The 25,245-nt window shown below is 59.6% G+C and overlaps 1 protein-coding gene across 3 annotated transcripts in view; it reads right to left on the bottom strand.

Moving 5' to 3' along the window:
• Positions 1–119: 119 nt before the first annotated feature.
• ERI3 (ERI1 exoribonuclease family member 3) overlaps positions 120–25,245 on the bottom strand; it is a 110,003-nt gene continuing 84,877 nt past the window's right edge. For all 3 annotated transcript variants that reach the window (XM_084290712.1, XM_084290713.1, XM_084290714.1), the window contains exon 8: positions 120–1,743. In XM_084290712.1, coding sequence (XP_084146838.1) covers positions 1,661–1,743 — 83 coding nt within the window. In that variant the 3' untranslated portion in view covers positions 120–1,660. The remainder of the gene's footprint in view (positions 1,744–25,245) is intronic.

Below are 25,245 nucleotides of genomic sequence, written 5' to 3'. Positions count from 1 at the left end.
GTGTTGCACCCCCCGGGAGGGCAGCCCCGCTCGCAGGGCACCGTGCTGCCGCGCACACCGCCCGGCTCAGCCCCCTCCGTCCCCGCACACACTCGCACATGCAGGGGCACAGCCCGGGCTCCTTTACCCCCAAACTTTATTCATGTGGCACATTTACAGCAAGGATTGGAATAACTAGACAATGAAAATGCTGGGTTTGCATTATCGGTTGGTTTAACTGGAACACCACACACCATGCAGTCATGTACCGCCAAGTTCAGTGCCTGTATTGCCCTTCTGGCTGCCGTCACCGGCTTCGCTCCAGGCCATGCACGCACGGGCCCGGGGCTGCAGCCTCCCTGCAGGTCAGCACCCGGACGAGGGCTCCATTCAGCAGGGCCCCGGGGCTGGGTGACACTGGGGGACGCGTGCCCTCAGCCTGCCCCACGGCTGCCCCCCGACCGCCCTGGCCGGCCGGGAGCCCACCCAGCCGGAGGGGATGTGCTCGGCAAGGCTCTCAGGCAACAAGCCAGCTGCTGCTGAGCATCCGCGGGGACCCGCGAGGGGCACGGCACGGCCCGCGGCGTGCGGGGACCGTGGGCACGCGGGGGCTGAGCCTCAGCTCGGGAACCGGGGGAGGCCGGAGGGGGGGGGGTGGGAGGGGAGCGGGGTCGGGGACCCGGGCCGATTTGCAGCTCCCCTGCTCAGGTACCTGTGGGTCGGGGGGGGGCCAGCGCGCGCTGGCACGTCCACCGCCGGCAATGGACGCGGTGCTGCGGCGCGCCTGGCCCCGGTGGGAGCTGGAATCGGTCGGCGGGGCTGGGGCAGGGCCGGGCATCCCACCCGTCCCCGCAAGAGGCACGAGCAGACGGGACGGGGACGGGATGGGACGCGATGGGGCGCGATGGGACGGGGTGGGGGGAGCTCCACGCGGGCGCTGTCACCTCCCTCCTGCCGCCCGCCCGCCCGCCCGCCGGGCCCCTGCCCCACTGAAGGGAGCCCTCCGGGGCCCTGCAGCCCGCGGTGGGGCTGCCGGGGGCTCTGCAGCGGAGAATACAGGCACTTCACCTTGAACATAAAGAGACGGATTGCGTTTGTCACATACAGGAGTCAGAGAGGGGTTAGTGTTGACTCAAAAAGAGGGGAAAAAGGCGCTCGGGGAAGAGGCCGGGGCTGGGTGGGGAGGGTCGGGGCCGTCTCGACACTGCTGAGCCTCTACGAGCGCAGCCCGGGCGCGGGCACGCGCCGGCGTCGCTGCAGCAGCCGTCAAGGCCTGAAAACATAAAACCAGAGAAAAGAAAGAAGAGGGGAAGGCGGGGACGGCCCATGCCGGGGGGACGCTGTGGCTACGGGGCGGGAGAGGGAGGACGGGGAGGGACGTGGAGGGAGGGACGGAAATCGGGAGCCAAAGAAAAGAACAAACTACGAGTCTAAAATGTGGTGCAAGCGCCCTACGCGGCTGTCCGCTAGCATGGCATAATGTCCGGAGCAGCCCAGAGAGGGAGTCACATCAGGTCTACACAGATTTGCCTTCCCATATATACAACCTCTACTGGAGTAACAGCTGAATTGAGATTTGTGTCGGTTCCTCTGGCCTCGGTTGCCGTTTGAATGCTAGAGCCCGTCCTCCCCGCCTCGCCGGCGCCGGGCGCATGCAGCCCTGCCTGGCCTGCCCTGGGGATCAAAAGGGTTTGGAGGTCTGCTTGAAGATGAAGCCTCTATGGGCCAGTGTCTTCATGATGTTGGCGATGTTCTTACAGTCGTCTGCAGAGAGAGCACAGAGGCGCTGCGTTAGAACCGCGCTCCGGCCCCGGGCTGCCCTGGGGCACAGCCGGGACCTCAGTCAGCCCCGAGGCCAGGTGCCAGCCCCATGTCCCCTCCAGCCCAGCCAAGGGGACAAGCTGACCTCGATCCCCTACAGCCACTGCTCCTCAGAGCGTCCAGCCCCATGGGGGCACTGCCTCTGCCCCAGTGCTCCCCAGCAGCGTGGGGTGAGTGCCGGGCCCCCAGCTCCCCGTCACCACCTCTCGGTATGGCCCTGCTGCACGGGGACGGCCCCACGGCCAGGACTGGAGGCAGCACTGCCCAGGCCATGCCCTGCTGCCGTGTCCCTGTGTCCCCCAGCCCAGTGCTCGCTGTGGGGTGCTGCCATGGGGATGTATAGGAACGGCAGCGTTCCCACAGGCCGGATCCATGCTGGCCCCCCAGCTCTGGGCCAGCAGCCTCCTCCCTGCAAGCCCAGCACCAGCCACTCAGTTTATGGATGTCTGACACCGTGCCCATGGAGGAACTGTCCCTGCAGCTCAGCCGGGGCTGGGGCTACCCGGTGACACCGCAGCTGCCCTCCACCAGCCACGCACATTCCCCTTCCCCTCGCTCTCCTCGGGCAGGGGCTGTTGGCACCCGGCTCTCCCTGCCGCAGCACCAAGGCACCGTGCTTTGGGGCTGGCCCTGTCCCAGCCAGGGCTGTCCCTCGGTGCCACCCCGTGCCCGCTGGCACCAGGACGCTGTGCCACCAGGCTGCAGGGCCACAGACGGCCCCGGCGCTCAGGGACAGCCCATGGCACCGAGGTGGCCAGAGCGAGGGGCTGCGAGGCGGGGAGGGGGCAGGCGCTCCTGGCGTTATTTACCTGGGACTAAACGCAGGCACCGTTTGCTAAAATAGAAGCCGGGCTTAAATTGATTCCTGGTGTCTATATTTCATGTTGAAAATTGGCTTGTAAATCCATGTTTTGATCTATGAGGGCCGTCTCCTTAAGAAAAAGCAAGAGTAAATGTGTAATTTCTCCCTTGACAGCACACGGCACAGAGGCGATCCTTCTTCCCGCTCCCCTCCGTTTCGGGACAGCTCCACTCGTTCCGATTACCACTCTTTCTTCCTCGCCCCACGCCTTGATGTCTCCATTTCATTACCGCGCGCCCATTTATCAAGCTGTTACCGTAAGGGTGACTTTGCCCACTTGTGTGTGGCAGCGGGGCCCGGCTGACACGGGGAGAGGGCGCCCCGGGAGGGGGCGCAGCCCGGGCCCCCCTCTCGCCGCCGCCGCTGGATGGATGTTGTGGTGGAGGGAAGGCTGCATCATTACTGATGTGTAAATGATAAAGAAGCCTCCACATCCATCTCCCAACTGTAAATCCAGGGAGTGCTTTATAATCAAGCTACAGCGATAATAATGTGAAATTAGGTCTCTCTATCAACGGGAGGAGGCCTTTTAATCACGGCTTAAAGGGTGCAAACGCTGTTTATCATAATTGAACTGTATCCGGGCTAATTGTGGCCATATTTCACTGTCTAGGAGACAGCAGGCTGCCTGCTGACAGTGCCGCGTGCCGGATTGAGGGCCCTGCTCAGACGGGCAGCACTACCCTGCTGCTGGGTGCCCGCGGCAGGGCCGGTGCCACCGCGCTGCCCTGCCTGCCCCCAGCACCCGGCCGGGGGCAGATCCGTGCCCGGGGGGGCACTGAAGGGGCCTGGCACACGAAGCGTGTCCCGACCAGCGCCAGCTCCCATCGCCACTTGTCCCTGTTCCTCGTGGAGTTGGGGAGCTGCTCAGGGCGCTACCGGGACCCCACAGTCCCAGGGCAAGGCTCGCTCTCGGCTCCCCCTCTCCTGCACCCCCAGCTCCTGCCCACAGACCCCATCCCCTCCATCTCGCACCGCAGCTTCCCCGGGAGCTGGCTCCCAGCGGGACATCACGGCCGAGGAATTGTGGTGTCGCCCTCGCCACCCCAAACGCCGGCACGGCCCCCTGGCAGCGGGAGCGCCGAGCTCGTCGTAAGTCATTTAGTGAGACTCATTCCAAATCAGCGCTAAGGTAAACACGCTTATTATAATTATCCATGTAAAAAAAAATCAACAACAGCAGAACAACTTTCTAATATGCAATTACAGCCATCTATTGATTTTACAATGTAATCCGCTCCGATTGATTTAATAACACAATTATAGGCTGGCTCTCGGGATATTAGAGTGGGAGATTTTCATAAACTCCAAAGCAAAAAACTAAGCGGCTTTTAAAACAACACCGTCAGATGGCTGTTTGGGGAATTATTAGCAATATGAAATCCTCTAAATCTGGCCGTTGTTACCTTGTGAAAGGAATTTCTATTACAAAAATGGCAATTGACAACCTAAGAGGGCGCGAACGGGATTGCTTTTCTGCTCTTTCAGTGCTTAATCCATCGCGAAGGTGACCACGGGGCTGGGGGCCGAGGACGCCGGGCAGCCCTGCGCTTCCCAGGGGGACGCTGCCACAGGGGGTCCCGCAGCCACCACGGCCCCCGCTGGCACCGCCAGCCCCGTGTCCCGCCAGGAGACCACACTGGGGGTGCCACGGGCTGAGCCCCGACCTTCCCCACCCCAGCACAGCCGTGCTGCCCCGGCCCCGGGCACCTCTCAGGGCAGCGGGGTGCCCGCCCGTGTCCCCGTGCTGGCAGCAGGGTGACGGTGGCCCCGCGCCGCTGACACCGCTCTGCCGCGGCCGCGCGCCCCTGCTCTCCCTCGCGCTCGCTCCCTCAATGTATTCCTGACTTTATGGGCACATTTTTCTTGTCAAGCTGACAGGGTTGCTAAGTGGATTTCTCCCTGATATGCGGACGGATTATCACATTACTCCAATGTCCTACACAAACATATTACTTTATATTCAATAGCCCTAATGAATATAAACTGCTTTTTCTTTTTTGGGGTAGGGGGTAATCTATAGATTTTTAATGAGGGCACTATTAACTCCCTCCTCTTTAAAACAGACTTAGGTGCAGCCTCTGAGTAGAAAATCAATGGTGTTATTGTAGGAATATTGTATATTGATATTGTAATAATAAGATGCAATTGATTTAGGGGTGTTGCGCGGTGTGTATGAGAGGGGTCAGCGTGGGGTTACGCTGCCTTCTGCAAACGGAGCAGCGGCTCCGCGGTGCCTCCCTGCCCCTCGCCGTGTCGTGTCGCTTTGGAGCATCACCTGTGTCCCGCACAGCTCCCTCCGTGCTCACGGGGTGGTTGGGGCCGAGCCTGCCCCGATGGCTCCTCGCCAGCTCTGTGCCCACGTCCCGGCCCGCTCCGCATCTTTGCCGAGCTCTGTGCCGCGGGGACAGGCAGGCAGAGCGAGCTCACGCCGGGGCCTTTTAATTAGGGCTGGAGTTTGGCAGCGTTCAGCACCGCTGCCTGTCCTTGTCCTTGTGCTGGCACAGTGACACCGCTCCTGCTGCGCTGCTCGGCAGGGCTGGAGGCAGCAGCCTGTGCCGCTTGCTGTGCCGCCACGGCACCTCCTGCCCCCGGCTGGGGCAGAGCAGCACTGCCACGAGCCCAGGAGGAGCTGGAAGATTTCGGCAGCAGGACATCATCCCGCAGCCCCACGGGCTGGCAGGATGTGGCCATGCCAAGCAACGGGGCTGTGGGAAGGAGCGAGGCTCGTGCTGCAGGTGCAGCCATGCCCCCGCGCCCTCCCCAGCCCCAGGCAGCAGGAGGGAAGGACGGGGCTCCCGCCTCTCCTGGCGTGGCCACCAGGCCACCCTGGGGACTGGCAGGGACAAGAGCCAAGCAGGAGGAGCAAGGAGCCAGCTTCTCCATCCCGGTGGGGCCCGGGGCCGCCCCGAGGGGCTGCGGGAGCAGAGAGCCCCCCCTGACCGCGCTCATTTGGAGCCAGCCCCGGCGCACCTGTGCTGCGGCTGGGAAGACGGATCGCCCCCCGGCCCGAGCAGAGCAGGTCCATATTTAAACTGTCCCCATGCTTTATGGGCTGTACGAGAACTGATGCTCAGGCGACCAGGGGCCATTTGTCAATGTTCTAATGGCAGATTACTGTTAATGAATAATATCACCGCTCCCTTCCTACGACGGCTCCCTGCCAGCGGAAGCGGGGACGCCCGGCCACAGCCTCCCTGCGCCTCCCCTCCCCTTGCCACGGGGCCAGCCAGCAGCCTCGTGACCTGCGGGAGCCCTGCGGGCCCCACGCTGCTGCCGGTGTTCCCTGCAATCCCGAAGGGGAGCCATGGGATGTGTCGATGTGTCCCCACTGTGCCCTGAGCTGCGCTGCTCACCCTGCGCGGGCACGTCCCGGGAGGGGACAGAGCCATCGGCTCTGGTGGCCGCTCGCCTCGTGTGCCGAAGCAGGGAGGGAGCAGTGCTCAGCCTCCACCTGTCCCCACCACGGCACGACCCATCCAGTCCGTGCCTCGGCTCAAAAGCAGCCCCAGGAGAGTCCCACTGTGGGGGTGACGCTGAGAAACCAGAGGGGTTTTGGCCTTCCCGTGCTCCCACGGCACCCCCGGGGGACACCGACACTTGTCCCCACTCAAGCTGTGGCAGGAGGCTGTGGCTGTGCACAGGCAATGGGATTTTCACCCTAAAGGGACCAGACACCCCCACGGCCACAGCAGCTTTGGGGACAAGAGGGCCACAGGTCCCCACCCCACCATCGGGGTGACCCCGGTGGTAAACGTCACAGCCCGGCTCTGGGGATCTGGTGCTGGGTAGGGGTGGGATGGGGCCGGGGACACCCGGCTGCAGCAGTGACAAGGACACGTCAGGGAGCCACAGGGAGCTCGGGGCCCGTCCTGAGGCTCCCAAATGAATGGGCTCATAACCCTGCGCGGTGCGGGGGGCTCTGCGCGCCCCGGACAGCCGGCAGGTACATTAGGTGGAGCTGACAGCGAGGCTGGGAATATTAAGAATAACTTACCTCATTATCTGCAATTACGTTACTGCCACACACCTCATTTCTTCACGAAGAAAAGAAAATTAGTTTTATATTGACTTCATCCCGGTGCCTCCCCTGACTGCCCCGCCGGAGAGCCGGCAAGCGCTCTGCGGCGGATCTGGAGCCCGGTCGTGCTCTCCTACTCGCTTTGTCCCCTACCTGTTGCTGCTCTTCCCAGCCCCTGCACGCGGGGCTCAGGCTCCAAAGCTGCTGTGCTTGGGACCCCAAACCCCTGCCAGAGCCCCCCGGGACACTGAGGTGGCCCCGTGAGCATCCCCGGGCAGACAAAGCGAGCGGTGCCGGCGCCCCGGCCGGGAGGGAAGGGGAGCAGCACGCTCAGCAGCACAGGGAAAAAGCCAATTTCATCTTTATTAGGAGGAGATTTCTCTTTTAGTAATAAGCACACTTCAAATAATTAGCGTGTTTTACGTAATAATGAAATTATGGAAATGCAGGCCACTTATTCAAACAAGTCGCCATTACCATATTTTTAAATATTAGACTTAATTAGAGTTTATCACTTCAGAGAAGTACGAGGAGTGGAGATTTTTTTTCCTTCACAAAAAAAAAATCCTCATAAAGTGTTTATTAAGAGCGGGTAAGAAGGGGATAATGATCTGTTTGGAAATTAAGGCAATCAAACATTTAATGCTCTGCACTCCTGTAGGCAAAAGCATTCAAATGAGTCAATTATACATCCATTATCCAGGCACGATTAAACAAGGCAGGACGGGGAATCTGTCCTCCTCATCACGCCATTGTCGCCAGGACTTATGTCCACTGCCAGGCAGCTCAAAAAACCCCGAATTGGGGCAGAAAGAGAGGGATGGGGCGAGGGAAGGGACCGGGAGGGAGGAGAGGAGGGAAGGAGCGGGCCGGGGGGAGCGCCCAGGGGCCGGGGGGAGCCGCGCGGTGGCGGGGCCGTGTCTGCGCCGCAGCCCGTCATAAATCAAAGTAATTAAGTTAACATGAAAATCAACTTCACCATCCCGTTAAATTACGGCATTTGCATATTCGGGCTCAAACGAAGGAGGCGGCGGGCAAGGGGGGAAGTGGGGGGCGGTCGGAGGAGGAAGATGGGGGGGGGGGGACAACGACGCACCAAAAAGGGCCCCATTTATTACGGTGAATAACTAATTCCAGAATTTATAGCGCTGGATTTTCGTTCCCGTGCCATTTATATTACAGAAGGAAATTAAGGGGCGGGCAGGAGGCTGGCTGGACATCTTTCTGCGTTATTGCTTGTCTGCCATTTGCAAATCATTATTAATTGTGGCCTGTGTCGCTGGTGCAGCAGGGCAGGGTGCCTGGACAGCCGGAGCAGACACACATATCTCTTCATCAGGACCCCAGCCGCTAGCCCTGGAGAGCCAATTACCCCTCCCTGATTGGTATCAGATAAGGAGGGAATTTTTACAAATTAGGGAATAAATAGAATTTCCACACGTGGAGCAGGGAGGGCTTGAGAGGCAGTAATGAAAAACGATACATCACCATCAGCCAGACAACCCTATTCATACGCCGATGCATTACGCTCACTACTCATAATCCCGCCGAGTGACAGACAGCCCGACGGGGTGGCCACATCCAGCCCGAGCTGGGGACACGGCCCTGGGCTCTTCCCCGGGCTCGGTGGCCGCGTTTCCAGCCCCGTGTCCCCCCCATGCCATCGCCATCCCCGCCGCAGGATGCGCTCTCGCCCGTCGCTGCTCCGCTGCCGACCCCACAGCCGTGCCCCGGGGCCAGCAGCCCCAGGACAGCCCCAGCTGGATGTGTCCCAAACCCCACTCATACACTTTTGGGCCCCATATCACTCCCTGCAGCAGTGCTGGGCCCCACACAACCAAGCCCTGAGGAGGACCCCCTGGCACATCCATCACCCCGCGATGTGACCGAGCCTGGTGGCACAGGGACACGGCCCGGCTAGCGGGACCCTGGCACGTGGCTGGCCTCGGGAACAGCAAATCCTACAAGTGTAGGACCCTCGCCAACGCTCAGGGCACCCGGCCTGCACCGTGTTCCCATTGCCAGAGCCGAGCTGGTAATTAGCTCTCCCTTATGACAAGCACGTCACCAAACAAAATGCTCGGCAGGAGATCAATCTCGCCTGTAAGTCACGCAGCCTTTAATTTATTCAGCATACAATGTCGCTCCACCACTGGCTTCCTGTAATTTATACCGTACACTGTCGTGTATTATTTAACTCGTCCCAGTGTTTTACAGCTTGCCTCAAAGTCGCTCCGCAGAAGAAAGTCACGGCTGGGGCACAAGAGGTGCAGCGAGGGTGAGGTGGGCTCCCGTGCTCCGGGGCTGGCTTGGGGACAAGGTGACAGTGAGCTCCCGAAGTTGGTGGCTCCAGAGCCGCTCGCTGGGGCTCTGCAGGTGGGATTGGGAACGGGGACAGGAGGTTGGTCCCGACAGGAGCCCAGTGTGCTGCGTCCTGGAGCATCCAGCCCCGCCAGTGTCAGAGCCAGAGGAAATCCAGGGGATTTTCTCCAACGGTACCAAACCTGGGCAGGCAGCCCTGCCTCGGGGTGGGGTTTCATCCCCACAGACCCGTTCCCTGTGCATGCCCAGAGCAGGGCATGGGGATGGAGGTGTGGGGATGGCTCTTCCTCCAGGACACAGGGGACAGCAGGACAGTCACATCCCAAAGCAGCCCAGGGCAGTAGTGGGACCCTTGCTGCTCCCACAGCTCACCTGGAGCTTTGGCCGCGCAGCCGAACAGGAGCAGTCGGTGATATAGAGCTGGATACTCTCCGCAGGGAAGGTTAAAACCTCTGTTCGGTGTAAAGTTGCCATACCCAAGCACTTATGATCGGGATATTTATGGCCAGTTTATTCCAGGCTGTTAAAGGCAGCAGCAGCTACCCGCAGATACAGCCAGCGGGGCTGCCCGGTGCCTTCTCTCCGTGCACTGAAGGCGAAGCCCAGCTGGAGCCGGGTGCCCACGGAGCAAAACTCACCCCACGGGGGCTGGGTGCGTGGGTGCTCCCCGGGAGCTGCGGGGCCAGGGCTGGGAGATGCCCCCGATGTGTCCCTGCCCCTGGCTGCTGCTGTCCTTGTCACCCTTCCTGTCCCACACCGCTGCCACCAGTCCCTCTCCGTGTCCGGCTGCCGGCACCCGGTGCCACCGCCGGGACTGGGGCCCTAATTAGGGAGAGATTTCAAGGGAGAAACGAGCGAGTTGATAAAGCCGAGCCTCTCCTGCCTGTGAGTGACACGAGATGTCAGAGAGAGGAAATAAAAGGCGAGGATGCAATTCCAGGGCTGCCGAGACTGTGTGGTGAGTCCTAATGGAAAGTTCTCCTGCGCTTTCAAGCTCGGTCAGATGGCCTAGTTATTGCTTGAAAAGGGCCCAGAATCAAACCCAGCGCCGCACTCGAAGCCTTCAAATAAAGCGAGCTATGTTTCTGCAGGTCCGGCGAGGCAGAGGCATGCGATTACACAGAGAAGGGCAGGTCTCTTTATCTTGGAGGGAGACCTACCTATTTTTAAACATTAGCTCCAAATCACCAGCTCACCTCTTTGTCTCTCGCAAACCCTCTCTCGCCTTCTGGAGGAGAGATCAAACGCCGGCCCTGCTGCCATTGTTTCTCTCCCAGCGAGATGGATGCGGGACTGTAATCTTCCCACAAAGCCGCACGCTTCAAAGGCATCAAAAGTGCTTATTAAAAGTCCTAGGAAACTAATTTAATAACATCCCAAAGGGCTGGAAGAATCGGCAGCTCCAAACCCAGCCTGGCGAGGGAGAGGGGGCCCCGCCGGACACGGCTCTGGCTGCGGCCGCTGCGCCCGGGCCCCGCGCTACGGCAATGGGTGCGTGAGACCCGCGGGGATGGGACAGCTCGCGTGCCCTCCAGGGGCTGCCCCAAACCCATAGGGATGTGGCCGTGCTCCCCTGGGCGTCCCGCAGCCGGTCCCTGCTCCCCGCTGCTCCCCGCCGGCCGGGTGACATGCGGGACCCCGGGGCCACCATGCCCCGTGTGAGGCTCCCGCAGAAAGGGGCAGGGGATGGAAATTAACGCTCCAGCCTTCGTCTCCTCCTGCCCATTAGCGGGGCTGTTTTACTCCGGATCATTAAATATGTATATCTTATTACACGCCTTGTTACAGTATTGAGCTCTATTGACTGATAATAAATTCCAAGCATCATCCTGGTCATAAATTTATCTGGAGATGATGAAGACTCAATAATCTAGTCATGCAGATAATATGATAGGGCCTTAAAAAAGATCATTACATTATATGTCAAAATTAAAAGTGAAATACACTTTATTAACAGTGTTTCCACACTCGGGGCCATTACTTGTTATGTCCCCTCCTGCCCTCCCAGCCCCCCGTCCCCGCTGCCCCTCGGGAAGCTGTCGCTGGGGTGAGCCCGGAGCAGGGCCTGGGGCCGGCTGTGGCGCTGCCGGCACACGGGGACCTTGTGGCTCCCCAAAGGGACGCGGGGCACCTGCTCTGGGAACGGTCTTTGGGGATCTCCGAGCTCAACACAAGCTCCTGTGTTCGGTGCAATTTGGCCACGTGCACGCAGGCTCCAGACGTGGCAATCCTGGCTTCCTCCAGGGGGAAGAAGCAAGCCCCCCAGCCCCCAGCTGGGGTTACCCCTGTCCCCACGACGCCGTGCTCAGCCCCTGCTCCCGTCCCTCGGCTCACCACGAAGGTCACGGCCATTTAAACTCCTCTGATGAGGGCCGCTGGCTCGCGCCCCTCCTGCGCCGCGGGGCTGGCCTCCGCGCGCTGCAGCGCGGCGATCGATGGCACGCAGCAGGTCTGAAGTGGCTCCAAGGGCTGCGGTGCTGAGCCCGGCCCCCCGCCCGGCACCCCCGGCCCCCCCCAGGCTCCCTCTCCAGACAAACAAGGTGACGAGCGCCGGGGGCACGCGGATCGATGCCGCGACACAGATCAGCTGCCGGGAAAACCAATCGCGGATCAGATTGAAAGCGACTTCTCCGTGTATCTGCCCGGCTCTCGCTACAATAGATTGGCTGGAGAAATCCGATGGAGAGAGGAGACAAAGGGGGAGGAGATGGGGAGAGGAGGAAAGGGCTGATAATGCTCCCTGCCGCGGCCGCTCTAATCTGTGACAGCCCGAGGATTTGCTGAAAACCATTATCACATTTCTCTCCCTTCTCTTGTCCCTGATAAAGCCCCGGCTAATCTGTTTGTTGCAGGTATTGAACAAACGCGTTTAGCGAAACGAGGGGTGTGTGCGCGCCTCTCCGCGTGCCCAGCCGAGATTTGCCCTGCGTCCCTCCGGGAGGCGAGGGAGGGGAGCAGGCACTGGGCTCCTGCCACGGGCGGAGGTGCTGTGCCCGGCCTGTTCTCAGCCTTTGGGCACCACGTTTCAGCATCGAGCCACGTTTTATCCCCGCGGTGTGGCCGGCACCAAAACGCCTGCGGCAAAGCCCCGGGATGCACGTCCCAGCCCAGGCAGCCTCTCGCCCCGCTGCGTGCCCACGGGGTCCCAAGGGACATGGGGCTGCCCTGGGCACCCCGTCTCCTGCCACCCGTCCCAGCACCGACCTCGCCCCCCTTCCCGCACGATGCTCTCTCAGGGGAGCAGAGGTAATTCAGCCGCTGTGAAAACCCAGAGCCAGGGCTCCCGCAGCCGCCTGTTACAAACAGTCCTAGTGGAACATTAATTATAGTAATTTAGCCGTGGAACACTAACTGCAGCCAGTGCAATAGCATTCAGTACATTAGTGGCTATAACCCACTCCTTAAAAAAGACATTTGGCTCCTGACAGCTGATAAAATGAGTTGTGAAGCATAACCAAAGGGAAGGGGGGGGGAAAAAAAAGCGCGCTGGGAACAACCCGCGCGGCGCTGCGGCGGCAGGACGGGGACGGCACCCGTCGGGGCTGGGCTGCAGAGAGCTGGAGGTCTGGGCACCCTGCGAGAAGGAAGGACGTGCAGGGAGCGATGTGCCGGGGAGCTGGAGTGAGGCTGAGCCCTGCTGCTGCTGGTGCGGGGCTGCTGGGGGAGGAGGACAGCACCCGTCACCCTTGGGACCCTTGGTTTGGTGCACCGCGGGCCAGCGCAGCACCCCGATGGGGCTGGTGCTGCCTTCATCCCTGCTGTAGGGCTGCCTGGTGCTGGGATGTGCCCACTGGGGCAGCGCAGGATGGGGACGTGCCCGTTGGGGCAGCGCAGGATGGGGATGTGCCCGCGGGGCCGTGTGGGGCCGGCAGCCCACCCGTGTCACACGCAGGGCTCGGCACGGCGGGGCCGCGTCTCGGCGGAGTGTCACACAGAAGGACACTGCCTTCTATCTCTCAGCCGCCGCCCCGGGGCACAATCCACCTCCATTCAATCTTTACTCCACTACACATGTTTCCTTTCCAGCCTCGGATTATTTTTTATCATCAAATTACCGCGGCGATAAGATGGAGTAGATGTGATAGCGAGCAGAGCTCCCGACCTCCCCTCTCCCCCCCCCAGGCCCTGCTCGCCTCCCCCCCCGCTCCCCCCCAGCCTCCTGGCTGCGCACAGGCAGGGGGTTATTCAAATGTCAGGGGGCTCGGAGACCCCCGGCGGGCGGATTTGTTGGCTGAGAACAAACCTCAGCCGACAGCGAGCGCCTGGGTGCGCGGCGGCTCCGCCGGGAAGCTTGCAGGGTGCCCCGCTGCTGCGCCACCCGGGGACCCCGTGCAGGTGACACTGGTGAGGTGGCAGGGGACACGGGGACACGGGCAGGGGGCCCTGGTGCAGAGGTGGCCGGGAAGAGCGTGGCTGTGCTGTTAGAGCCCGAGCAGCGCCGCGAGGCCCTGCCGAGCCGGCGTGATGGATCCTCCCCTGCTCCTTGTTTACTCCAGTCCTCAACAAATGAGTCCCTTCCCGGCCGGGGATAGCTCATCCGGAGGAATGCTCTTTCAGGCCTCTCCCTCTAATCCCTATTAATTTAAATAATGCTCGGCCACTCTTCTCAAACTATTTATTATTTATCAGGTTTGTTTATTTGTAGCTAACAGGTAGCGCTCAGCATGCGTCCCCGGCGCGGGGACAGGGGCCGTTCATCACGCCGGCTCCCCCGCCATCCACCATCCGTCAATTACTCCTGCTTCCTTTAATTAGTAATGAGGACTAATATCTCTGCCTGGGATGGTGGCTGGAGCGGAACTTCCCTCCGGTGCCATCGGAGCAGCACAGGGGAGGGAATGAAAAATAAATACCTGAGCCAGCGCTGCCGCTGCGGGAGGAGGGGGTGCCCGGCACGCAGGGGGCGAGCCCTGAATCCCCCTGGGGGGCTCGGTCCCTGGCAGCTCTGCGAGGTTCCCTGCTCAGCACAGGATCTGGAGTGGATACGAAGGTCCCAGCCCATGGGTTCCCCTTCCTGCAGGGCATGGCCAGCCCAGAGCACGGCGGATCCCTGGTGTCGGCGCGGGGAAGCCTGAATTAAACGCCCATTAGAGGCTCCAGCCTCGCCGCGCGGACCCGGGGAGCTCTGTATCAGAGCGTGCCAGCCAGGGCCGCCTAATAGCGAAGGCAGCGCATGATATAAATGGAGCCCCTTTGATTTATTGACTGGGAGAAGTTTTTACACGATAGCCCATTAAGACGGACGGCTCTGTTTACAGCCAGGCCATCTAGCTATAGGGACCCTGAACTGGCTGGTGTGTTTTGCTATTGCTCTTCAGGCAGACATCTCATTAAGGGGAACAGCATATGGAGCTCTCTGGATCTATACTTCACGAGTCCTGAGGGAGGCTTTTACCATTTTTAATAAGCGGGCAAGGTTAGCAAACCTGCGACGCGGTGACCTCCCCTCCCCGTGCCATGGGTCTGGGAGAAACACCGAGAGCTGGGCTCACCGCCTGCGCTCGGGACTCCATCAATCACCTCCCCACCACCCGCCGGGAAAACCAGGGGGCGTTTGGGCTCCCAAAATACAGCGGCAGAGGTAGCGGAGCCGGGCCCCGTGTGCCGTGCCCCATCCCACCCCGGCTGGAGGCGTCCTGGGCAGCGCGTGGGGGGCTTGGCTGGCAAAGGTGCTTTAAGGAGAGGGCTGCAGTGCAGGAAGGACCCCCCCAGCTGGCTGTCGAGGCGGGATTATTCTGTATCCAGTAACACAGCGATTCGGAAGAATAAGTTATCACCAGCTCCCCTCCGAGCTGATAAAGCCCGTGGGAGAGCCGGCTCTGTGGGGGCTGCCAGGGCTGGGGCCGGGCACGTGGGGCGAGCTGCTGAGGGCAGTGGTAGCCACTGCTGTGGGGGCACATCCAGGGAGCTTTCTGAAGCCCAGGGGCTTGTGTAAGGTTTGGGTGCCCTGCTTGGGGCACCACTGACACACCCAGACACAGCAGCACGGACAGAGAGCCTCAAGGCAGCGGTACCGCATCCTCCCATGCAGAGCTCCCAGCATCTCCTCCTAGCCCTGAAATAACCTGACATAAATTCAGGAGCCTGAAAACGTGATTGCTTCCTTCAGAAAAATCTGCCTGGGTCTGGGAAGGGAAGAGGAAAGGGAGAGGAGGGCAAGCGGGCAGACACTGGCGCATTTGGGGCTCTTTCGAGCAATTCTCTCACAAACAGTCTGAGCATCTTTGAAATGAAATTTTGTAGGCGATTAGCTCACAATGTGAACTTAATTGCTTTTGGTATTTAAAAAACCCCATTAAATTAAATGGCTGAGATATTGAGGCTTAGGCAATGGCTGCTTCCCATGCACGGTAGCTACCAGCCTCATTACCGGGCCGCCAACCCCAGCGGCGCAAGGCGCAGACCCGTGCGACGTGACCGCTGCGGCTCCCCTGCTGCCTCCCAGCCCGCAGGAGCAGACCCAGCCCTGAGATCCACAGCCTGCCTATGCTGAAGACCCCAAAAAGTGAGCTGGCCCTCGCTAAAAAGGCACCACGCAGCCCTGATGAAGCCAGGAACACGATATAAACGGGATGCGTTCGGCAAGGCTCAGCTTTGCTCGTCGCGGGAGGAGGCAGCCCCAGCTCGGAGAGCCACGGGTGCACAGCACTGAGTGGTACGGGGCCCAGCACCGGCTCGCTTGGGACTGGGTTTTCACAGGGACAGCCCCGATCTGTCGCCCAGCACCTCCTGCCTGCCGCACTGCACACAGGAGCTCCCCTCCAACACACACCTGGCCCCGGGAGCGCTGCCCCGCTCCGCATGTAGCGCCGTGACACCACGTTGCGGCACACAGCGGTGCCTTCACCTGACTTTACTTGTTTGTTTAAATTATTTACACTCCTCAGATGCAAGATTGCTCTCCAAAAGGAGCATCCTTTTGGCTGCTGCGGCTTTAAAATGACTTGCATCCATCACTCAATCGCTTTCAGGTCAAACACGCGCTCCTGACTTAATGACCACATTTCCGCAGCAACAAATCTGTCACCGCTGTTTGTTTAAAGCCAACAATCTGTGGGAGCACTGTGTGCAAGGATTGAATTAACTCGGCATCTGAACGACTGCGGCGCCGGATCAGTCAAATTGCACCTTGCCTCAGATCTTCCCGCAATGTTAATTAACGCTCCTCGGGCGCGGGGCACCTCGCCGCACCGCGGAGCTCCCCGCGGGCACACGAGCAGGGTCCTGGCCCCTCCAGCGTGGTGGGGAAGTGTTGGGGTGGCTCCCCCCTTGTTCTGACACGACCTGCCCTGCTGAGCCCAGAGCTCAGAGCTGATGGAGATGTTCCGCCTTGGACGCTTGACTCCCGGTGATTTTTTTTTTTCCCCAGGAAATTCCAGCCCGAACTGTTAAGGCATCACCATGAACAAGAACAAAAATTATGTTGCTATTTCCCTCAAATTCCAGCTACGTGTTGCTTGGAGTTTTTTTTTTTTTGTGTGTGTGTGTTTGTGCCCAGCTGCTTTGGAACAAAGCCTTGAAACCTGTCGGAAGGGTGATTTTGGGGCCGGGGAGGCTTTGGGATGAATTTCCCACCGGAATCTCGCCAGCTCTGGGCAACACAGACCCAGCCTGCAGCCCCACGTGCGCTGCTGACACCCAGCCCCATGGCCCCAGCAGCTGCAGCCCCGCTGGCACCCGGTCCCAGCACCTGCACGGGGAGCAGGGACTCGGCCCTTGGGGCGCCCGATAACTTCCCCAGGAAGCTTGAGGGAGGAAAGCGCTGCATTGAAATGCTGCGGGGCTGAGAGCTGGAGTCGGGAGGCAGGAGAAGCTGGAGGAAACCATGACGGGGAGTTAGTGGGGCTGCTGGTGGAGCTGAGAGGGTACCGGAGGAATGGGGGAAGGGAGCAGGACACGGAAACGAGGACAAAGAGCTGGGACGCAGCTGGGGAGGGAGGCTGAGCCTGGAAAGAAGTGCAGAGAAGGAGGGAGCGGGGTTCCTCCAGCCCCAAAACGCCCAGCTCTGCTGCTGCCACCAGCTGCCCACGTGGCTGCAACATCCTCGCTGTGGTCCCGCATGTCCCTGGGCCAGCCGCAGCAATCACAGCCCCGCAGAGATGCGGGCTGAGGTGGGGGGTCCCAACCTGGGGAGCTGCAGCCCCCCCCCAGCCTCACCCCAGCGCGCTGCAGTTAATTGGGGCACCGCTCTAATCTCTACCTGCCATTGATTTCAATTCAGCTCCAATTTTCTTCTTTGACCTTCTCTCCTCCAGACCCTGCTCGCAAACAGAGAACAAATCCTCAAACATCCCCTTCATTCTGCCCTGAAAAATTCCAGCCTGCCCCCCCGTCAGAGGCTGGGGGTGGCGGTGACCGAAGCCTGTTCGTGCACCCGCTCGTGCCCGGGGACGAAGGCGCCCTCCCCACGTGCACCCACCTTGGCCCTGGCACGGGGAGGGAAGCGGCGATGCTCTGACAGCACCCAAACCTCTCGCTCCTCTCCTTTCACATCAAGGTGCTGCCACGCAGGGCTGGAAACAGGTTGAGATGTTACCAGCTCCCCACATTGCTTCCTGCTGGCCCCGCGGTGACAACGGGGGTGGCAGCCTCAGCCCCAAAGGCAAGCCGAGGGAGATGAGCCAGGGGAAGATCTCTCCTTCCCTGTCCCCGGGGCCACAGCTGGGGACACCGGCAGCACCCAGCCCCCTGGTGCCCCTCTCTGTGCCGTGATCTGGAAGGGGAGCAGCCATTCGGAAGCGGTTAGGATCAGGCTGCGACGTGCTGGCACAAACAGGCTGCAAAAGCAAAGTGCCGGCGAGATGGCCCCCAGCCACAGGCAGCAGGCACCACGGGCAAGGGGGGGAGAGATGCTGGGGGGCACGGGATGGCCGAGGCACGATCCCTCAGTGCCCATCCCTTCCTGGCACCCCGAAAAGGGGGGATGAATGTCAGCCAAGGAGCTTTTCTCAAGAAAGCGTGGATGGCAGCATTTCAGCCCTCACGGGGCCCTTCTTTTCCTGGCAGCAATTCACTATGTAAAGAGGCTGGATATTTATAATTATGCTCAAAGTGGCCACTTTGAAAATCTATATGTCTCTAGGCTCCCTGTACATCATAATGTCAAGGCTGTGAATGGAGGCATCCATCAGAGGCCTCACATCACAGACCTCGGAGCTGTGATAAACACTCGGGAAATGCTCGCTGCAGCCCGGGTCCTGCTGCTGCCTGCTGGGGACCCGACGTGGGCTTTGTAGGGTGCCCCCATGGGGACTGCTCCAGCAGGGACCATGCTGGGTGCTCATGAGTTGCTGGTGAGAGATGGGGATGGGATCCTTCAGCCACAGCCTGCCTTCCCTGCTGCCCCTCGCCTGGCCCTGGGAAAGGATTTGCTTAGGTGGGAGCCAGCATCTCATCCCCACGCCCCAGTGCTGGGGAGGGTGTGAGCTACGGGGGCAGGATGCCCCCCTCGAACAGCAGCTCTTCTCTTGGCCTTCAGATCCTCCCTCGGCCTCAGCAGCTCCCCGATCAATTCAGCCTGACTGAGAAAAACCAGCCCAGCGCTGGAGAGGTGGGGCCGGGGCTGTTCGAGGCAGGGAAACCGAGGCAGGGAGCTGGGGGCTCTTCTCCAGGACAGCGAACAGCAGAGCCGACCCCAAAGGCGTGATCCAGCCCCCGTCGAGGTACCTGGGCTCCCAGGCTGGGGACACAAAGGGCTGTTGGTGTCACCCCCCTGCGATGCCCGCGGGAGGACGGGCTCGCTGCTCCCTGCCGGCGGCACGGAGCGCAGACGCGCAGGCTTCCCTAACGCTGCGCCCGGGCTGTTCTTAAAAATTTATTACTCCGTTGCAACATGAAAAATAAGACAGAGAAGTAATCATTAGTATAACTATAACTCCCCGTGCAATAGTCCCACTTGTAAATTGAGATTTATGATTGCAGCTGCCGATATTTTAGAGGCCGGTGCAGGCGGCGGTGGCAGTAGAGCCCAGCTCCGCGCTGCCCCGCCGCAGTTACAGTTTATCACAATCTGCAGAGATTATTGCAATGAATAATACACAACAGGCTGGCAGTGAAGAACTATTCCCGATCAAACGCTTCTGTAAACAACTGAATAAATAATATTGCTCAGCCCCTCTTTAGAGGCCTCGGAGGCCCAGGGAAATCTCTCATTACTCAGCAGGAGAGGCGGCGGGGGGCTCGGAGGGGCCACAGGGGAGGGACACGGCGACTCTGGGCAGGCACCGGGCATCCCGGGACTGGCACGTTCAGCTCAGACAGCTCCCCGTGACATTTTGTGGCAGGAAGGGAGGCTGAGACACAGGAGACCTGCTCAGGGTCCCGCTGCTGCCTCAATATGCACTGCCAGGGACAGCCACCGTGCTTGGACAGACAGCTGCCAGCCCAGGGATTAAAAGCCGGGCAGGTATTGCTGTCCTTGCTTCTGCTTGGCAAGATGTTCGGCGGCTCCTGATGTACCTGGGAGCCTGCAGGTGAGATGGCAGCAGGTACAGTGCAGTTCCCAGACGGACGCAGGGCATTCGGTGCTGTAACGGGAGCGGGGCTGCCATAAATGTCAGTAAGTAATGCAACACGATCGGGGGGTGCCAGCGGCTGCCGAAAGGGCACTTCTTCCACGGCTTGAAAGGATAAAGTTCAGCTCTGCAACCTTGGGTTCCCCCAGCCGTGGAAAGCCCTGACTGTGCCCTGCTGGCACCACACGTGGCCGGGCACGCTGCCCCTGGGGTGCTGGGTCTGCAGAGCCCCCTGCCCAGAGGATGCGCGGGGCGCTCAGCCCCGTGCCCGCCGACCATCACGCGGAGATGCTCCATCTGCTACCCGGACCCCGTGGTGTTTGTGCTCAATATCCTCACCGTGGGGCTGAGGACAGCCCATGGCAGGACTGTCCCCACCCTGGGGACAGCTGATGGGTGCTGCTGGTCCCTGCCTGGCTGGGGAAGGACAGGGGAAGCAAAGCGGAGAAGTTTGCCTCGCCGCGCCGGCTGCTCTGCCCACGCCTGTGTGCGCGCAGGAATCGGCTCCAATTAATCCCCCCTCAGCTCGGCCCGCCCGCTTCATTACCTCCCCTTGATGAGAACCATCAGTGGGGCCTGTATGATTTTGCTAATTAGCCTCACTTCGTTTATCATTTCCATTTTCTCCCAGAGACGCTCGGCTTGCTGGGCGACAGCTTCATCTCCCGCTGAAACAATGCGGCCCCTTCTGTGCCCGTCTCACTTAGCGCTGTCACCGCAGCCATTATGAAATTGGGGTTTCATTTACACACTAATTAAACATTACAGCTTGTTCACAATTACAACATGGGGATGAGGAGGTAACTAATTACTTAAGAAATGAGCTAACATTTATCTCCGGTTCCTCCCCCCAGCCCGCCGCCCTCCTCTCCAATGGAGGTTAGAAATTGTTGTTCGGCGGCAGCCCAGCCTCTGCGCCTGCCGTGTCCCCTTTGGGGCCGTACCCATTACCTGGCCTGGGGACAATCCATCAGCCCCGAAATGGAGCTGGGATGATGGGGCTGGGGCAACGTGGATCCTACTCCGGGCTGGAGAGGGAAGGAGCTGGGGCTGGGGCTGGAGGCTGGCTCGGCACGGCGCTGAGGACACCAGCACGCCCTCCACGCTCTCTCCGGTGATGGGCAACTCATCTCGAAAAGACATTTTCTTCAGGGAGGAATTAACATTTAAAAATGAGAGCCATTAGAGTAAATAAAGCGGGCTGTCAGTCGGCTCAAGAGCCTGAGCGTGGGCTCAGGACTCAGGCATGAGTGGGGGCAGACAGCCCTTCGTTCGCTGCTCGGGGTCGGGTGGCTGGCACGGGCAGCTTGATACCTGCGTTTGGCCTTACCAGGCTGGGTGTCCTCATCTCTGCTGAGCAAGTGACAGCCTCCTGAACAGGGCTGCCCCGTGCTTGGAAGAAAGGGGAGAAGAAAAAGGAGGTGGTGACCTGCAAGCCAGGAAGCGGGCTGGTGGCAGAGAGAGGCTGGGAGAGAGGCCAGGGACTGGAGGCCAGGGACACCAGGGGCCAGGGACACCACCGGTGCAGTGCCTGGATGCTTCTGCAGGCTCGGGGAGAAAGCTGTGCTGCTGCAGGTCTTTGGAAACACAAGAGACTCCCCCCCATAAACAGCCCGAAGCAGTGGAAATGCAGAAAAAAATACCTCGTTCAGCACCAGGCAATTAAGGTTCTTTTGCAACTCTTAACCTGTGATTTTGAGACAAAGAATTTGGCCTCGGCATAATTTGAACTGCTAATTGCTTTCCTGATCCTCAGTCAGGGAACTGAGCTGAAGTCTGGGCATGAAAAAAAAATAATAAAAAATCACCTTCCCCGAGAGGGAGAACATTCAGAGCCGCTCTCCGGGGGGAAGGGGATGCTCTCTTCTTCTCTTGAAGCAGCTTAAAAAATAATGATCAGGAAACAGTTAAGCAAAAGGGGGGTGAGCTGGTAGTTAAAAAAAAAAAAAATTCGCACCACTTTATAATAATAGTAACAACTCATTCCCATAGTTTTTATCCTTCCTGTCTTTAGCCCGCAAAAAAAAAAAAAAAAAAAAAAAAAGAAACCCTAAGCTAAACTACTGACACTGGCTGGGAGCTTAGAACTGCCGCATCAAACAGAGCCCTTGAATCTCCTGAACATAATTGTGCTGCCCTCTAACCTCAACCTTCAATCAGTGCAGTTTAACTATCTCATTTTAGCCTACAGGACACACCCCTCTGCTAACTAGCAGCCATATTCTTCTCATTAGGAGACTGCTCTGTACAGGAGCATGGAGGCAAATCCCTTGTCTCGCTTTTTCTCTCCCTCTCTGCCTCTTTTCGGTTGTTATCCGTGTGCTTCTGCAGGGGAAGAACAGGAGCACAGGGCTGTGCGGGTGCCGGCGATGGCCCAGCGGCCAAACTCCGAGTCCCCTGGCTGTGAAAATAAAGCCAGATCTCTTCTCCTTGGGTGGAAATGCACAGCAGGCGAGAGGAGGGCCCCCGTGACCCTCTGGTGGCTCTTGGAGAGGAGTCCTGGGGTCCTGGCCCTGCTGGGGACAGGAGGTGGCTGATGGGGACGTGTGGGGCCAGCACCGTTCCTGGGCAGGCAAGGAGCACGGGGCAACGCGGAGCCAGACAGGGTTTGGGTGCTGCAGAGCTGTTCCCATCCAGCAGGAAGGCTCACCAAGGGCTGCCACGTGCTCTCCATCGCTGGGGAGCTCTGCATCCAGTCTCTGGTCACGGTTTCCTCCAGGCTTGAAGGGCAGCTCGAAGCCAGGGGAATGCCGTGGGACACTGCCTGAGCCAGCAGCTGAGCCGGCTGCATCCCTGGGCCACCTCCTGGCCAAAAAGGGACGGGAAGTCTCTCCTGTGGGGTCACACACGCCCCGCTACCTGCCAGGATGGGGCACGGGATGCGGTAGTTTCAGGCTGAAGTGCCCACCTGCTAGCCTCCAGAGGACTGAGTCCTTCTGGAGCCCTTTGCTGTGGGGTTTTGGTGTGTTAGCAGCCCGCAGCAGGGCGTTATGGTGCTTTTTGTGCCCACACGGAGGGATAAAGCACAGCCCCGGACGGACCCGTGACGGCTCGGTGCCCATCGTCCCCGCACAGCGGCACCCTCCCCGTGCGGGCCCTGTCCCCAGGCCCTCTGCTGTTATTAACACGCCGGCGATTAACACCCTCCAAGTTCGTTATCTTCAGCAGGCCGCTCGGGACGCGGGGCAGCGATCCTTAAACCAATTAACGCCATCCTCGGCTTCCAGGGGAGCAGGAAGGAGCCGGCCGCGCGGAGGGGACTGTCAGCGCCGCAGCGAGGAGCGAGTCACGGGTCAGAGCGCGGCAGCGCCGAGGATGCCCGTTAGCTCTTAACGAGGCACGGGGGCAGCTGCCGGAGCTGCCTTCTGTCAGAGCCCTCCTCTCCATCCTCCCCCGGCCCCAGGAAGGGGAGAGGAGAGGCAAGGAGCGCCCTGAGGGGCCGAGCACCAGCACGGCCTGCGGGGAGGGCAGCGGTGCCCGTGCTCCGGGGCCTGCCCTGCCTGTGGTACGTCTCCCGCCCTCGTGCCAAGCCCACGGAGAGCACGAAGCCGAGTGCGAGGCTCAAATGAGAGCCACAGAGCATGGTGCCATCAGCCCCAAACCCCACAGGAGCTGAGCCACAAACCTGCTGTGCCATCGTACCCTTGCTGGGCAGTGCCGGGCTTGGGGCTGCTGCCCGGCGCTGTGCGGGGTGCGGTGGCACCCCCCAAAAGCCCTGGATTTACCCCTCCATGGCAGACCGAGGTTTTACATCTAGGACAGAGCTTCCTCCTGGCCACCACGGCCCAGGACAGCCCCGGTGCCCAGCCTGAGACCCCCAGGACCCCCAGGCACCATCACCCCGCTGTGCCCACCGAAGGCACCAAACTTTCCTCTCTTTCTTTCTTTCTTTGCTCCCTCTTTTTTTTTTTTTTTTTCCAGCAGAAGTTCTCTCTGAGCGAAGTCTTTCGGGGGAGGTGGAGAGAGAGTAGGAAGCCAAAGAGAATCATCTTGCTAGTCAAAGCCTTTAACAACTATTTTTAATATCAGGCAGAGGAACAGGATTTTGAAATGAAACAGCCGGTGCCTCTTTGATGGGCGAGCTACAGATCTTGAAACAAGGTCCATTCCCTCCTCCTTCACTAACTAACAGCCATATTTCTCTCATTAAAGACAATCTGGCCGTATTTTCAAACTTCTTAACAAGGCGATCACCGTAATTTGAGATTTCTATTATCCATGCTCCTATTACAGCAGTCTTTTAAGCAGCTGGCTTTTTTTTTTCTTGCTTTCTTTCCCCGACTTTGTCTCTCCCCTCAAACTGCCATCAGTGGTAATGACGTGCAGGAAACAAGAGCACCAAGAACCAGCTTTTTTTTTTTTTTTTCCCTTTTTTTTTTCTTTTTCCTTTCTGGTACTAGCTTGTGCAGGGGCAGCGAGAAGGAATAAAATCAAAAGCCAGATGAAGTTTGGTTATCTCTTATCGCGAGTTTGGGTTTTAATCCGCCCAGGAGCGCAAACGAAGCCCCGGAGCCGCCGTATCTCCCCCGTCCATCGCAGAGCCCCCTCCCCAAAGCCCCCCAGCTCTGTCCCCTTCCCGGCCGCAGCCCCCTCCCTGCCCCATTAGTCCTTGGCCGGGCGCTGCCAGATGGATGCAATTTGCATAATATCACCGGCGGAGGCTGGCGGATCAGCCGGGGTCAGGCTCTGACATCTCCAGCACAGTCTATCTCCAAGTGCTAATTTGGACTGCATTGATCTCTCTTTCTGATTTCTTTGTCATTTACGTCTGCGACGGTTTGACAGGAGATACAGAGACAGACAAGGGGGGAAAAGGAGAGGAGGGGGGGGGGAGAAGGGGAGAGAAACAAAGATTGTAGTTACAGATGTCTTTAAGGGAAAAAACAGATTAATCCAAGGACTCCTCTGAGGGTCGCAGCTTTGAAACATCCTAATTATCCTATTCTTATGAATTCCTGTACAGACTCGGAGGGGGGTCTTGTCAGGGAACTCGGGGGAATGGAAACTTGTTAAATTGCGGCGGAGCCTCTCCGGCTGCCTGCTGCCCCTTCCCCTCCCGCACCTCGCAATGGCTTCTCGTTAGGGGCACCCCATGCCCACCTCCGACACGGCTCTCCTTAGAGGCACATCTTCTGCACAGCCTGGGGAAGGAGCCCAGCCCGGGGCAAGGTGTTTGCAGACAGGAGGAGCCAGGGCACAAACCTGCTGGAGCCTCCCGACACAGCCTCCAGCGTCCTGGCAAACCACAGCCGCCAGCTCCATGCTGTCTGGAGGGATTGGGGAGGCTGGAGAAGGGCTGAGGAGGATGATGAAGACCTGGAGAGAAGGGCTTGATGAGAAGGAGCCACCATGGAAGGGCAGGAGCTGCTGGCCTGTCCCCCAAGGTGCAGGTGCGCAAGGGCAGCCTGGGGACACCCTCCAAAGTCACCCTCCAAAGAGCCCTTCCACAGGAGCCCCACACAGAGAGGGGCAGGCAGTGCATGCTCTTAATTAAAACATTTATGTTCGTTAGGAGGAAGCTCTCCCCTCCCACAGGTAGGAGAAGACAAGCCACCATTTAGCTTCGTCTGGGACGCGTCACAGAGAGACACCACGGCACCAAAAGGATCCACGGGGAAATCAAAATGTCACTCGGTGTTTTACGCCGCTCCTTCCCATCGAAAAAGCTCTCTGCAAAGTTAATGATCTTCCCGGGCCTCCCACCTGTCACGTATGTCTCTGTCTGA

This window comes from Netta rufina, assembly GCF_964035555.1.
Source record: "Netta rufina genome assembly, chromosome: 8".
In the NCBI taxonomy this organism is placed as follows: Eukaryota; Metazoa; Chordata; class Aves; order Anseriformes; family Anatidae; genus Netta; species Netta rufina.
This window is presented reverse-complemented; position numbering and strand designations above follow the sequence as displayed.